The 15,734-nt window shown below is 43.9% G+C and overlaps 4 protein-coding genes across 4 annotated transcripts in view; 2 read left to right on the top strand and 2 right to left on the bottom strand.

Annotated features, from left to right (window-relative positions):
* The window catches only part of LOC144697978 (uncharacterized), a 608,842-nt gene extending 604,531 nt beyond the window's left edge, over positions 1-4,311 (bottom strand). The window contains exon 1 of the mRNA XM_078569928.1: positions 4,251-4,311. The gene's annotated coding sequence lies outside the window, so the exon portion shown is untranslated. The remainder of the gene's footprint in view (positions 1-4,250) is intronic.
* Positions 1-15,734, top strand: part of LOC144697496 (uncharacterized) — a 253,619-nt gene that overhangs the window by 222,757 nt on the left and 15,128 nt on the right. The gene's annotated exons all lie outside the window — the stretch shown is intronic.
* Positions 1-15,734, top strand: part of LOC144697494 (uncharacterized) — a 29,934-nt gene that overhangs the window by 7,762 nt on the left and 6,438 nt on the right. The window lies entirely within an intron of this gene.
* On the bottom strand, positions 1,096-14,603 carry LOC144698480 (uncharacterized). The gene is made up of 4 exons (XM_078570420.1): positions 14,483-14,603; positions 12,126-13,642; positions 4,074-4,152; positions 1,096-3,035 (listed from the first exon to the last, which is right to left on the bottom strand). Exons 2-4 carry the CDS (start codon positions 13,298-13,300, stop codon positions 1,821-1,823), a joined length of 2,469 nt encoding a protein of 822 aa, XP_078426546.1. The 5' UTR covers positions 13,301-13,642; positions 14,483-14,603; the 3' UTR covers positions 1,096-1,820.

Below are 15,734 nucleotides of genomic sequence, written 5' to 3'. Positions count from 1 at the left end.
CAAGGTAACCCCTCCTATTTCCATTGGAAGTCCATGAAGTCATTTTGAGGCTCATCACTTGCTGGGACATCCTGTTTACCCTTTACTCAGACAGTTGGTTTACATATGGGTCATGAGATCCCCCCACCTTATCAAGCTTGTCTTGTTTCAGGGTCTGTGCCAGAGACATGTCCTTGGCAGAGAAACAGGCCTCACTGTCCTGTGTTTCTCAACCCAGGAAGCTTTCTTCATGAGAGAGAAAGAGCTATTCAATTTCTGAAGATTTTATAAGATTATTAGACAGAGATTTCTCACAGATCTCCCCACCTTGAGAAGGGAATATCCTTCTTGATTTCTCACAACTGATTTCTGACTAACCTCACTATTTCTAAGCTACGAGCTTGTTTTCCTAATTTCTTGATAACAAACAGTAGATGACATACTAAAGCTACTAGAATGATCAGAATCAGCAACACAAACCATTGAGCTGCCACCAAGAATAAATGTCAAAACTTTTCCACTAAATGTGATAACTATTGACTGAGATTCATCCTCCCCACCTGGCAATCATCTCACACAATCTAAATTATTAGCATGTTGTAATTACATCTGGTTCAAACAAAGGTTCATGCACGGACTTTAAAGATTCTCCAGCTCTCTGTTCACCTGCATCCACCTTGTGGATATTTTCTAACTGATTCTGGACCTTTTTCAACTTAATTTGTCCTTTCTGACCCTCTTTACAAACCCTATCAAGGATATACTCGTAATCCCGGTCACACTCTTCTCCAATCCCCAGGATATCTCTCACCCCTGGCCCGCCTATTTTCTCTAACAGACTATCTATCAGTCGCTCCCTGTAATGTGTCAACGCCATTGTACACTCCTGGCTTCACTTAGGAACTTCTCCACTCACATTTAAGTAAGTGTGTTGCTTCTCAAGCCTATGGTCTCAATCACTCCGATCCCACTCCTAACACCACTTGTAAGATTTAGGTTCGGGAGTCACAGATTACCTGAAAAGGGGGTTGAGCGGAGAAGTGATTTTGAAGTAGTTTATTGAGAAGCGACAGTTTAAATATGACGCAGAAGCTAAACAGACACAAGAAACACACGACCCATGACAGGTTAGAATGGATTACTGGTCCCGGAGGACACAGAGTGAGTGCTGGTCTCCGTAGCTGGTGGTGGCAGTCTCTTCTGAATGGTTAACTGGTGTGGGGAGTGTGGGTGTTGGGCTAAAGCCAATACGGATCACTTCAAAATCTCTTTGCTCTCGAGAGCCTGTTTTAACCTTTTTATAGGGTTATTAGACAATGATTACTTACAGTCCATTACTTGGATTGAACTTGTCTCCATTCCCGTGCCGAGGGGATTTCTGCACCAGGCGGGAGGGGTAACATTTGGGAACTCTCGATTCTCCACCAATTCCCATTCCCCTTCTTTCTGGTGGATAATGGAGGTGTCACTGTGAGTAATGTGCAAGTCAGTAAGAATTGTCAGCAAGGATTAATCAGCACTTTCTAATTGGAGATGTTAATCAGTGGAACCTCTCAGACACTGAATTGTAGAGTTCGTACCAAAGATCAATTTATGATCAAAGTAAAATTTCAGAATCTTGTTATAAACTAATTTCTGATGAGAGTTCCTGAATTATGGGGAAAGATCAGAGACAGTGGTTCTTAAAGGGACACTGCAGCCCCGAGAACACAATCAGCCATAGATCCAGAATATTAAACTCCAGCCCAGTTACAGGGATTGTAAACATTAGCAGAAACAAGCCTAATATTGTCAGACTTTTCATCCTGGATGTGATTAACAGCAGAATCCAATCCCTGCAGTCACTTATGAACTCGCTGGTGTTTCAGCAGGTGGGATAACTGAGTGAATCCCTTCCCACAGTCGGAGCAGGTGAACGGTCTCTCTCCAGTGTGAATTCGCTGGTGTACACTGCGATTGAATGAAGACCTGAATCTCTTTCCACAGGAAGTACAGCTGAACGGCCTCTCCCCAGTGTGAACTCGCTGGTGCTTCAGCAGGTCAGAGGACCCAGTGAATCCTTTCCCACATACAGAGCAGGTGAATGGTCTCTCCCCAGTGTGAATTCGCTGGTGTTTCAGCAGGCTGGATGACTGAGTGAATCCTTTCCCACAGTCGGAGCAGGTGAACGGTCTCTCTCCAGTGTGAATTCGCTGGTGTACTTTGAGGTCGGATGAAGACCTGAATCTCTTTCCACAGGAAGTACAGCTGAATGGCCTCTCCTCAGTGTGAATTCGCTGGTGTTTTAGCAGCTCAGAGGACCCAGTGAATCCTTTCCCACACACAGAGCAGGTGAACTGTCTCTCTGCAGAGTGAACACGCTGGTGTGTCAGCAGTGTGGATGACTGAGTGAATTTCTTCCCACACTCAGAGCAGCTGAATGGTCTCTCCCCAGTGTGAACTCGTTTGTGTGTCAGCAGGTTGGATAACTGAGTGAATCCCTTCCCACACTCAGAGCAGGTAAATGGTCTCTCCCCAGTGTGAACTCGCTGGTGTGTCAGCAGGCTAGATAACTGAGTGAATCCCTTCCAACACTCAGAGCAGGTGAATGGCCTCTCTCCAGTGTGAACTCGCTGGTGTACACTGAGGTTGAATGAAGACCTGAATCTCTTTCCACAGGAAGTACAGCTGAACGGCCTCTCCTCAGTGTGAACTCGCTGGTGCTTCAGCAGGTCAGGGGACCCAGCAAATCCTTTCCCACATACAGGGCAGGTGAATGGCCTCTCTCCACTGTGAACCCGCTGGTGTGTGAGTAGGTGTGATAATCGAGTGTATCCCTTCCCACACTTGGAGCAGGTGAATGGTCTCTCTGCAGTGTGTAACTGTTGGTGTGTTAGCAGGTTGGATAACTGAGTGAATCCCTTCCCACACATGGAGCAGGTGAACGGTCTCTCCCCAGTGTGACTGCGTTGATGGGTTTCCAGATGAGATGGGTAATTGAATCCCTTCCCACAGTCCTCACATTTCCATGGTTTCTCCATGGTGCTGGTATCCCTGTGTCTCTCCAGGTTGGATGCTCAGTTGAAGCCTCGTCCACACAGAGAACACGTGTACAGTTTCTCCCCACTGTGAATGGTGCAATGTTATTTCAGGCTGTGTAACTGGTTAAAGCTCTTTCCACAGTCAGTTCACTGGAACACTCTCACTCGGGTGTGTGTGTGTCTCGGTGCTTTTCCAGTCACACTGATGTTTGAAATCTTTTCCCACAGACAGAACAGACAAACATTTCTCCTTCCACATTCAAAGGCCGATGATATTCAGGTCCTGATGAATCGAGTGACTCTGTCAGATCTTGATGTGATGTTTGGTTTGAGTTCCCCGTCTGCAAATCCTCCCCTTCCAATACCCTGTAAAAGGAGTTTACAAAAATTATCACTGTCAGTGCAGGGTAGAAATTCAGAACAAACAATCCTAGTTTCAGTGGAACATTTCTTCATCTCTTGTTCCCCCAAAGCTGACAATCCCCGTCCCACACAATCTCCCTCCTCCCTGTGCTGAAATCCAAACAGAGTTTTGGACAAAACAAGAGTTCTGCCATTTACTGTGTAATTCCTGCCTGTATTAGACCTTCCAAAATGCATTACCTCGCATTTGTCCGGATTAAACTCCATCTGCCATTTCTCCGCCCAAGTCTCCTACCGATCTATATCCCGTTGTATCCTTTGACAATCCTCTTCACTATCTGCAACTCCTCCAACCTTAGTGTCATCTGAAAACTTACTTAGTTTATTAGCCCAGTTACATTTTCCTCCAAATCATTTATGTACACCACAAACAGCAAAGATTGGACAGAGTCACTCGATTCATCAGGACCTGAATATCATCGTTCCACCTGCTCCACCCCTCTTAAACAGTATGAAGTCCATGATATTTCTACTTCTCTTTAGCTCTGAAGAAGTCATACGGACTCCAGACGTTGACCTTATCCTTCTCTCTCCACAGATGCTGTCAGACCTGCTGAGGTTTCCCAACATTCTGTTTCTTGCCCCTATAAAGATGGCGGCTGCGCATGCCCCTCGCTGCACGTTGCCCCCAATAAAGATGGCGGTCGTTACCCCGGGTCTGTAACCGGGAGAGAGCTGCGGCCTCGCTCGGTGCAAACGGGGAGACGGTTCCCCTGGGTGCCGGGAAGTTCTTTTTCCGGGTTTGCGGATTATACAACATGTTTACGAAGCCGCCCCGTCCACCCGCCGGATCCATCGCTCCCTCCGCCCCGCCATTCACTTCCTTACCGATTCCAGATCCGATAAAGAAGCGTCTCTCCATCGCCATTACTCACACTGCGCATGCTTCACTCCCAGCCCGGCCCCGCCCCTCATTCACTCCGATTGGTTGGAGGACCAGCAGCTCCCACTCGGTCCTCCAATCCCACTCCCTTTTGCTATTGGTCCGGAGCTGCCGTCAATCAGCCGGGCATTGTGACGGTTTCAGATGGTGAGAGCGGCCACAGACTCAGCCTGACTTGCTGATTCTTGGCAGCATTTTCTGTTTGGGAATTAGAGCTAGAGATGGATGGTCAGTTCCCCTCTGTCCGGGGGGGATTCACATTCATTTCCCTAGTGCACTGATTATCACCTTTACTTTACATGGGAAAGTCCCCGGTTCAATCCCGGCTGGAAACTTTGTGTTTACAATTGTTACTGAGGAGGAATTAACAGTGAGTTTAGTTTCATGTCGAACAGGGGGACAGTTATTGTCTCATTCTGTAAAAGCCCCTTCACCTTTAAACAGGGAACGATAAGTCAGAGAAAACTGATCCACTGTGAACCCAAAACAAGACACTGCAGATGCTGGAAATCCGACCTCAAAACAGAAAAACAAAAATACCTGGAAAAACTCAGCAGGTCTGACAGCATCTGTGGAGAGGGACACAGTTGCCGTTTCGAGTCTGGATGACCCTTCATCAGAACTAAGACATACCGAAATGAGATGAAATATAAATTGGAATAAGGGGGTGGGACAGGAGTGCTCGATAGAGGGCCAGTGATTGGTGGAGTCCAAGAAGAGACGGCCAAAGATGTCATAGACAAAAAGACAAAGGAGTGTTGTGGTGGTGGTATTATCTAAAAGATGTGCTAATGGGGACATTAAGGATAGCAAACAGGACAAGCGAGTGGCAGATGGCCCTGGTGCGGGTGGGGTGGGGTGGGGTGGGGTGGGGGGAAGGGATCAAAACGGGCTAAAAGGTGGAGATGAAACAATAGATCGAAATAAATTTAAAAATAGGAGGGAAAAGAAAAAAATATAGTGTGTAAAAAAAACAAACTATAAATTATTGGGAAAAGGGGGATCGGAAAGGGGGTGGGGATGGAGATGGGATCCCCCTTTTTCCAATAACTTATAGTTTTTTTTACACACTATATTTTTTTCTTTTCCCTCCTATTTTAAAATTTATTTCGATCTATTGTTTAATCTCCACCTTTTAGCCAATTTCGATCCCTTCCCCCCCCATCAATGCAGGAGGCCGAGGACAGAGAGGTCAGAGTGGGATTTGGCGGAGAATTAAACTGGTAAATGTCTGGGAGCTCAGGATCACAATCTCAGACTGAAAGCTGATGTTCCACAAAGCAGTCACGCAATTGGCGGGTGCTGCATCTGCAGTGCTTGAATGGGAATGATTCACAGTGATGTTCATAAGAGCACAAGAAATAGGAGCAGGGGTAAACCATACTGCCCCTTCAGCCTGCTCCACCATTAAATGATCTTCCACCTCCACCCTATTTTCTCGCCCTATCCCAATATCCATTGAGTGTCCTCGAGTGTCCACATATTGATGGCTTTCCATCTTGAATATACTCAAGATGGAGAACAATAGATTCAAGTTTTAATATGGAAAATGTACAAACAAGGTACACAGGAATTGCAAATTCACCCCCTCACTTCTTGGAAATCACATTAACTGAGCTTCACACTGACCTGGTGCTGAAATCTAGCCATTCCCTGACAGCTATTCTTAATGGTATAAGTGGTGGATTTAGAATGAAAACCGCCCTCCGCTCATTGGATCTGTCATTTCATCTCATCTTATTTTCAGCTAATTGGAGAAATGCTGAAATAGAGGCTGGTGAATAACAGCTCGAAACCACAGTTCTCCCTCCCACTGAGATACTGATCCTTCCAACATACAGGAATTTGGGGCAATAGTGACGTTGATGCTCAGATTAGCTCTGTCTTCATATTATGAAATGGACCGAGAAGCACTGGAGCAGGTGCAAAAAAGATTTGCTAGAATGATGACAGAATTGGAAAGTTATATCAATCAACAAAGATTGAACAGTTTGAAAAGGTTTTGCCTGGAAAAGAGAGTGAGGGATGACCTGATTAAGGCCTTTAAGATAATGAAAAGGTTTGACAGGGTCGACAAGTGGAAGATATTTTCACTTGTGAATGGATGAAAATAAATATAAGTTAGTCACAAATACATCTAATACTCAGCACATCTGGGAACATCTGTAGTTTGGGAAACAGAGTTAAGTTTCAGGTCTGTGCACTGATGCAGTGCAGATCTGATGGAAAGTCATAGCCCTGTAATTTAAACTATGTTTTGCTCTGTACAGACGCTATGTTTGTCCCTCCACAGACTCCACCAGACCTGCTGAAAATTCTAGCCTTTTCCTTTTTTATTTCAGATTTACAGTACCCACTTTTCGATAACAGTAGATGGTTGAGAATGTAGACCTCGGTATCAGAAGGATTTGAGATCCCAGTTTGAGCTGGAAACTTATGAGTAAAATCACACTGTGAAATAATTGTCCACCAGCTGAATCCTTACATTCTTACTGATAACAGAGTTTAAATGTTCTGTGTATGGAAAGAAAAATCACTTGTTCACAACGCCTACTGAGGTTGCAGTGGATTCACATCTAACTGTCGGGGGTTGTTCTGACTCATAGACATTTACAGCACAGAAGGAGGCTATTCAGCCCATCATGTCTGTGCCGGTCAACAAAGATCTGACTATACTAATTTTCCAGCACTTGGCCCATCGCCCTGGAGGCTATGGCGACACAAATGCATATCAAAATACTTCTTAAATGGTACAAGAGTTTCTGACTCAACAACCTTTCAGGCAGCGAGTTCCAGACTCCCACCACCCTCTGGGTGAAAAACTTTCTCAACTCCCCTATTAGCCTTCCACCTCTTACCTTAAATCTATGCCCCCAGGCTATTGACCCATGTACTAATAGAAAAAGTGCCTTCCTATCCACCCTATCTATGCCCCTCATAATCTTATACACCTCTATCAGGTCTCTTCTCAACCTTCGCTGAACCAAGGAAAACAACCCCAGCCTTTCCAATCTTTCCTCATAGCTCAGGCATTCCAGTCCAGGCAGCATCCTGATGAATCTCTGCACCCTCTCCAATGCAATCATATCCTTGTTATAATGTGGTGACCAGAATTGCACACAGGACTCCAGTTGTGGCCTAACCAGTGTTTTATACAGTTCCAGCATAATCTCCCTGCTCTTGTATTCTATGCCTCGGCTAATAAAGGCAAATATACCATTTGCCTTCTTAATCGCCTTATCTACCTGCCCTGCTACCTACAGGGATCTGTGGATATGCACATCAAGGTCCCTCTGATCGTCAGTACTTTCCAGGGTCCTACCATTCATAGTGTAATCCCTTGCCTTGTTAGCCCTGCCCAAATGCATTACCTCACACTTTTCCAGGTTGAATTCCATTTGCCACTGTTCTGCCCACATGACCAGTCCATTGATATCCTCCTCACTATTTACCAATCTACCAATTTTTGTGTCATCCGTGAATTTCCTGATCATACCCCCTATATTTCAGTCCAAATCATTTATGTACATCACAAACAACAAGAGCCCCAGCACTGAGTCCTGTGGAACCCCTGGAAACAGACTTCCAGTCACAGAAACATCCCTCTACATCACCCTCTCCTTCCTGCCTCTCAGCCAATTTTGGATCCAACATGCCATTTGTCTTGGATCCCGTGGGCTCTTACTTCCTTGACCAGTCTGCCATGAGGGACCTTATCAAAAGCCTTGCTAAAGTCCATGTAGACCACATCAAATGCATTACCCTCATCAACACTCCTGGTTACCTCCTCAAAAAATTCGATCAAATTTGTCAAACACGACCTTCCCTTAGCAAATCCATGCTGACTATCCCTGATTAATCCATGTTTCTCCAAGTGTAGATATATTCTCTCCCTCAGAATTCTTTCTATAACTCCCCACCACTGAGGTTAGATTGACTGGCCTGTAATTTCCTGGTCTATCCCTTCGTCCCTTTTTAAATAATGGGACAACATTAGCAGTCCTCCAGCACCTCACCTGTGGCCAGAGAGGATTTGAAAATTACTGCCAGGGCCCCTGATACCTCTTCCTTTGCCTCCCTCAACAGCCTGGGATACATCCCATCCAGGTCTGCGGTTTTGTCCACTTTCAAGGCTGCTAAAGCCGCTGGTACCTCCTCTCTCTCTATGTTAATTTCCTCTAATATTTCACAGTCCTCCACCCTGGGTGTTCCTTTCCCATTGTGAAGACAGACACAAAGTATTCATTGAGGACTGTACCCACGCCTTCTGGGTCCACACGCACATTACCTCTCTGGTTCCGAATTGGCACTACGTTTTTCCTCGTTATTCTCTTGCTCTTTATATATATTTTTTTAAAAACCCTTGGGATTTTCCTTTATTCTACCCACCAATGCTTTCTCATGCACTCTTTTAGCTTTCCTAATGTCCATTTTAAGTTCCCCCCTGCTTTCTCTAATTCAGTAACTGGCTCTAGCTGTTGCTGGTTCTTGGTCACAGTGGCCACTTGGCCTCAGTACCTCAGACGAGAATACAATGGAGTTGTTTCACACTGTCTCTTAATCTGGTTTTAAACAATTCCTCCATTCACTGGACCAGACTGTGTAAGGTGATATGACTTTGCCCACGGACCTTTCTCAGGGATCTAGAGTGACTCATTGTTGGAACAGTTTGCCTGAAGCTGCACTTGCTCACACAAACAGAGACAGACAATAATTGAGTTTAATGAGCTTTAAATGAAAACCCTGTCTTTCTAACATATTGACTCATTTAATATAACTCAATCAAGGCTCATTACTTGTATCTGTTTCATTACTGTTTACGACCTTAATACAGTCATTTGATGAATACACATGGTTAATACAGAATGGTTTCTTTACACATGTGTTAGTATCAGAATGGCTTTCTTGACCTTGTTCATTGTTATAGTGGATACAATATAAAAGAATATCAAGTTAAACTAAAATCTAAGCACCCTGGCAAACTTACAATATAAGTTCATAACATTAATGCAACAGACCAATCATGGACTTGAAACTCTCCCTTCAACTGTATCCGTTCTTACATAATACTCACTAAGTATTATTTCTCTTTGGCCTCCAGTTGTCCCCATCCAAATCCCTTTCACTTAAATTTTACTCCCTCCAACGATTGCCAGTGTCTTTAGTTCTACCTTGATTGTTGTAAAGTCAGTTTCTCTATTGAGTACGTGTTAACGCATTGATGATTGAAAAATGTTCTCTCACTCTGCTGGCCACATTAACAATTTCATGTTGTTCTGTTTGTCCAGTAACTGAGCATGTCTAGGATCAATACATCAGTGGATTTCATCATACACTTCTGCATGTTAGTTATTTCATGTTTAACAAATCACACTGGTATTCTAATATCATGCCACATGGGCTTCATCCTATAGAAACCATTCTTAGATGATCTTATCAGATGATCATAGCAGGTAATCTTAGCAAAAAATGTCTGTCTAAAGATCTTTGCTTATTTTCCCTGCATGGCTTTGATGAATTGGGTAATGGCCAGACTTTCAAATGCAGTTCTCTTTAAAAGTTCATAGGCAAGGATACAAACATCTTTTTTTTGTATATTTGTTTATAGGATGCGGGCATCACGTCTGGGCCAGAATTTATTGCCCATCCCTAATGGCCCTTGAGAACTGAATGGCTTACTAGGCCATTTCAGAGGGCATTTAAGAGTCAACCACATTATTGTGGGTTTGAAGTGGACATTAGTGAACAAAATGGGCTTTTACAACAATCGACAACGGTCATCATTAGACTTTTAATTCCAGATTTTTCACTGAATTCAAATGCCATGGTGGGATTCAAACCCAGGTCCCCAGAGAATTAGCCTGGGTATCTGGAGTACTAGGCCAGTGATAATACCACTATGCTACTGCCTCTCCTAAGATAAGTTCTCTAGGAGAAGCTATCAATTTATTAGTCTCATGCACACTTTCCTTTCACTCAAGTGTACATTGATATCAGGTTAATATATTCCACTGATCTACACTAAAGGTAAGTTATTCCAGTTCCCATTCGGTGGTGTGGTTCTTTAACTCTATCTCCTACTCTCAATCCCTTCCTGTCATAAGTTTTGTTACATCCCATTAGTTGCCATCCTTTCTCATTCATGAGCCTTGGAGATACTTTACTGTTGACTACTCATAATGTCTTTAAAACAAAAATCAAACATTCCCATTTGATTCCAGACATTGACGTGATCTGTTTGTTCTTTATTTTAAATAGCCTTTTATTGCTTAAAATTAACCTGCAAAATTGTGCCTGACTTTTTTTATCTTTTCAAATTTCCCTAAATTCAAATAACAGTGTTGTTTTGCTGACAGGTTTTCTTAATGTTTAATTTATTTCCCTCAAAAGAACCCTTCTTTTCATTAGTTTTATTTTGAAAATGTAATTATCCCCTTAAACTTCAGATAAATTTCCCTTTGAATGCTTGAAATAGCAACTCACATCAATTGATTTTATCAATTTCAATTTCAGGAACAATATTGTCCAGACTTGCTGGTTTTAAATGGTACTTTGACATCAGAGACAGAGGTGCTTGGCATCAATTTAGAGCTAGTTTCCATATCTTCCGTTCTCAAGCAGTTTGTCTTGGAAGATAAATAATGGCCTGAATGGTCAAGGCCAAGTGTTTGAAAGGCAAAGCCTTTCGTTTAAATTGTCACCATGTTGTGATGTTTGATATCTGTAGATAAGTCCTTGAATTCATTAAAAACCTTCTGGATCTCTTTCTGTGTTATCAGTATTCATGTGGCCATATTAATCATCGTCACCTGTTTAACACAAAGAATCCACTTGGCTTTGTCCAGGGGCCCAATGGGTGAATATGGCCATGAGAATAACCAAAGGTGGGGGAGCTGAAATAATCTAGAGTAATGATGAGGTGTTATGATTCAAAAAGTCACTTGGTTATACAGAACTTGAGTATTGTTGAAAAAAAGAGACAAGCTGTCAAAAGTTTTTCATCTTTCATTCATCAGGACAGACACAAGAATACCAAATTTCAAAGAGAACAACAATTTACCCTGCATCAGAAACAGGTTGCTGATTGGTTGGGAAGTGATGATCTATTATGGTTCAATGGTTGCATTCTCATCTAAGTCTGTAGATCATGGATTCAAATTCACCACCAGAAACTTGACCATAAAATCTTGGCTGATATCCCAATGCAGTACTGAGGGAACATTGTCCTGTCAGAGGTCCCATCTTTCACAGCAGACCTTCAGCTATGGCCCCATCTGCTCTTGCAGGCGGACGTAAAAGTTCCTGTGACATTTATTTCGAAGAACAGGGAACTTCTCTGAGGTGCATACTCAAGATAATCGCCCTCAATGATCATCACCGAGCAGATCATCTGGTCATAGTCATATTTCTGTTTTTAACTCTGTTTCTCTCTCCACAGATGCTGCCTGATCAGCTGAGTATATTCAGCATCTTACTCTGTTTGTGGGGTCTGTTGTGCATAATTTCGCTGTCGTGTTTCAAATAGTAAAACAGTGACGAGGCTGTAAAGCCCTTTAGGAGATCCTGAAATGGTGGATTTCACCACAGAAATACAAGTCTCACATGGAACACAAAAATGGAACAGTCAGCAACAGGACATCAATCAGTCTCCTCTTATCGTAAAGAAATGAAGGACACAAACTCTGTGTATTTAATATCAAGACTATTTGTCTCTTTAACTGGGCTGGAGTTTAACATCAATAGAAATAAACCCCAACTGTCAGAATGAACATGGTTGAGTTCTGGGTGTAATGACAGAAAAATCCAACCCCTGTAATCACATGTGAACTCTCTGGTGTGACAAGCGACTGGATGGATGATTGAATCCCTTGCCACACACGGGGCAGGTGAACGGCTTTTCTCCAGAATGAATTCGCTGGTGTTTCATCAAATCGCTTCTTCTTTTAAAGCTCTTCTCACAATCTGAACATTTAAATGGCCTTTGATCAGTGTGAAGAAGCTTGTGTGTCCACAAATGGGATGACGATATGAATCTCTTTCCACACACGGAGCAGGCAAACGGTTTCTCCCCTGTGTGAATACGCTGGTGCTCAGTGAGTAGAGATGGCCGAGTAAATCTCCTCCCACACTCAGTACAAATGAACGGCCTCTCTCCAGTGTGACCACGCTGGTGACTAAGAAGGATGCATGATTTAATAAAGCCCTTCCCACACACGGAGCAGATGAACGGTTTCTCTCCAGTGTGAACACGCTTGTGATAAGTGAGGTCAGATGAACAAGTGAATCTCTTCCCACACTCAGCGCAGGTGAACGGCCTCTCCCCAGTGTGAACTCGCTGATGTTCAGTGAGGGTGCCTGACTGCTTGAACTTCTTCCCACACTGAGAGCAGATGAACGGTCTCTCTCCAGTGTGAATTCGTTTGTGTGATGTTAGGCTGGATGTTGAAGTGAATCCCTTCCCACACTGAGAGCAGACAAATGGTCTCTCTCCAGTGTGAACTCGCTGGTGCGATGTTAGGCTGGATGGTAAAGTGAATCCTTTCCCACACTGAGAGCAGATGAATGGTCTCTCCCCAGTGTGAACTCGCTTGTGTGATGTTAGACGGGATGGTGAACTGAATTCCTTCCCACACACAGAGCATGTGAACACTTTCTTCCCATGGTGAAAGTTCTTGTGTGATATTAGGCTGGATGCCCAAATGAATTCCTTCCCACATGTGGAGCAGGTAAATGATTTCTCCCGAGTGTGAACACGTTGATGTTGAATTAGGCCCTTAGAGCTCTTAAAGCATTTCCCACAGTCAGAGCATTTGAAAGGTCTCTCATCAGTGTGAACTAGCTGGTGTGATACTAGTGTAGATGACCCAGCAAATCCTTTTCCACACACGGAGCAGGTGAATGGTCTCTCCCCAGTGTGCCTGTGTCGATGCCTTTCCAGCAAGTTTGGATAATTGAATCTCTTCCCACAGTCCTCACATTTCCACGGTTTCTCCATGGTGCAGGTGTCCCTGTATCTCTCCAGGTTTGATGATCAGCTGAAGCCTCATCCACACACAGAACACGTGTACAGTCTCTCCTCACTCCGAACAGTGTGATGTCTTTTTCAGACTGTGTAACCTGTTAAAGCTCTTCCCAGTCAGTTCACTGGAACACTCTCATTCGGGGGTGGGGGTGTGTGTCTCAGTGCTTTTCCAGTCACACTGATGTTTCAAATCTTATCTCCTTCCACATTCAAAGATCAATGATATTCGAGTCCTGATGAATCGAGCGACCTGTCAGATCTTGTTGGGATGTTTGGTTTGAGTTTCCCATCTGTAAATCATTTCCTTCTTGTACCCTGTAAAAGGAGTTTACAAAAACCATCACAGCAAGTATAGGAGAGAAATTCAAAACAGACAATTCGAGTTGCTATGGGACATTCCTTCCCCTCTCATTTCCTCATACATGTGGTCCAATCAAACTAAAAGAAGCCAAAATCAACAACAAAGTCCAAACAAAAGCAAAGGGATAAAAGCAAAATACTGCAGATGCTGGAAATCTAAAACAAAAACAAAAACTGCTGGAAAACCTCAGCAGAGTTTTTCCAAAAAAGCAAAGGGAACCTTGCTAACTAAACCAGAATGTTGTTTCCTGTGTCTATCAGGCACTCTGTACCCTGAGATGCCTACTGGTTGTGGGAGGTATCAAGTATACCAGTGGACACCGCATGTTCCCTTTCCAGGACCAGCTGGGCACGGACAAGATCACGGAAGAGGTTGGCAGCCACTGTGAAAACCCCCATATGTGTCACCCAATCTGGATCTACAAATTTCTGTTTTAACCAGGCCCGTGAACAGTTACAGGAGAAGATTCCCTGACTTACTCCACACTGGGAAGCCAAAGATTAGGAATGAAGTGTTACCAGCGGTTAAGGGTCAGCCCCATAGGGGCTGGGAGTGGGCGAAGCTGCTTAAAAACCTGTTCCACAGTTTTACATCTCCCAGCACTAGGACCCGGTTGGGAATGGTTACGCTTAAACCCCACCCAATCTCGGTTGCGTCACCAAGATCTCGGCGCATGCGCCCTGCTCCCCGCTGAAACAAGATGGCGGCCGTTAACCTGGCCTGGTCCTGGGAAAAAGACCCGTACCTGCAAACGCGGGACCTGCAAGTTTTTATTCGGGGTTTGAGGCCTTCACCAGGTGCTTAGAAACTCTCCCCGCACAGCCACCGGCTCCATCGCTCCCTCCGCATTTCCACATCCTCACCGGCTGCAGATGTGAACAAGGAGCGTCTCTTCCGATCGACATCACCTTCACTGCGCATGCTCCAAACACTTTCCACCATTGCGCCTGCGCACTGCTCTCCAGTGGTGTGGATAGGGGACATTCATTACCACGGGGAATGCTGGGTAAAGGCACCGCCATTGTAAGATGTATGTCCAATTAGTAAATAGTGTTTTTTTTGCTATGATGTGGAGATTAGGACTGTAGGCTAATCAATAAAATAATACACAAACCTAAATGTGCAGACTCTCCATGATCCACCAGAAAGAAGGGGAGTGGGGATTATCAATTTAAGTACCATAAATAGAGACTTAATGAGGGGGAAATCACTCTCTGTCTTTAACGAACATCGACATGCAAAGGAGGGAAATGAATGATCTTTTAACACCTCGTCCACTTGGCACGGAACTGTCTGAAACTCATAATAGAAGCTCCACGGAACCAAAATAGTGAACAATATTAAACTCTTGCCAGAATGTTTTTTAAGGATATAAATTGTTTGCCAGGGGATAAGATACAGTGTTTTCCGCGGGAATGCTGGTTAACACCCCCGCCACTGAATGGCTACAATTTCGGAAGGAAGGAAAGACAGAGGGTCCAGAAAAAATGCAAGAGAAAGGTTCCCCTTCCAAGGAAAACAAACCCAACTTCACTAATCTAACCACCGAACTGAAGTTCCTTATCTCGGGAACTATTCTCGTGAATCTATTTTGCACTCTCTCTGATGCCTCACATTCTTTCAAAAGTGAGGTGCTCAGAATCAGACACAGTACTGGAGTTGGGACCAAACCAGTGTTTTATTCAGGTTTATTGTAACATCCTTGATTTTCTACTTTATGTATGTCATCTTTTATAAAGCCCAGAATCCCACACGCTTTATTAACTGCTTTCTCAACCTGCCCTGCCATCTTCAATGATTTGTCCTTTAGGGAAGGAAATCTGCCGTCCTTACCTGGGGATGGGTAATAAATGCTGGTCCAGGCAGTGATGCTCACATCCCATGAATGAACAAATAAAAATACAAAGATAAAAACAAAAAACTACTGCGGATGCTGGAAATCCAAAACAAAAACAGAATTACCTGGAAAAACTCAGCAGGTCTGGCAGCATCGGCGGAGAAGAAAAGAGTTGACGTTTCGAGTCCTCATGACCCTGTTCTGTTGAA

Source organism: Cetorhinus maximus, chromosome 23 (genome assembly GCF_964194155.1).
Source record: "Cetorhinus maximus chromosome 23, sCetMax3.hap1.1, whole genome shotgun sequence".
Taxonomy (NCBI): Eukaryota; Metazoa; Chordata; class Chondrichthyes; order Lamniformes; family Cetorhinidae; genus Cetorhinus; species Cetorhinus maximus.
This window is presented reverse-complemented; position numbering and strand designations above follow the sequence as displayed.

Excerpts from the sequence above, each read along its gene's own strand:
- LOC144698480 (XM_078570420.1), bottom strand. The coding sequence starts at position 13,300 with ATGGAGAAACCGTGGAAATGTGAGGACTGTGGGAAGAGATTCAATTAT. Across the intron at positions 4,153-12,125 it reads TCACACCAGAGAGTTCACAT|AACTTCCCGGCACCCAGGGG; the intron begins GTGATTACAGGG and ends ACCCGGAAAAAG. Across the intron at positions 3,036-4,073 it reads CTCCCGGTTACAGACCCGGG|GCATCCAACCTGGAGAGACA; the intron begins GTAACGACCGCC and ends GGCTTCAACTGA.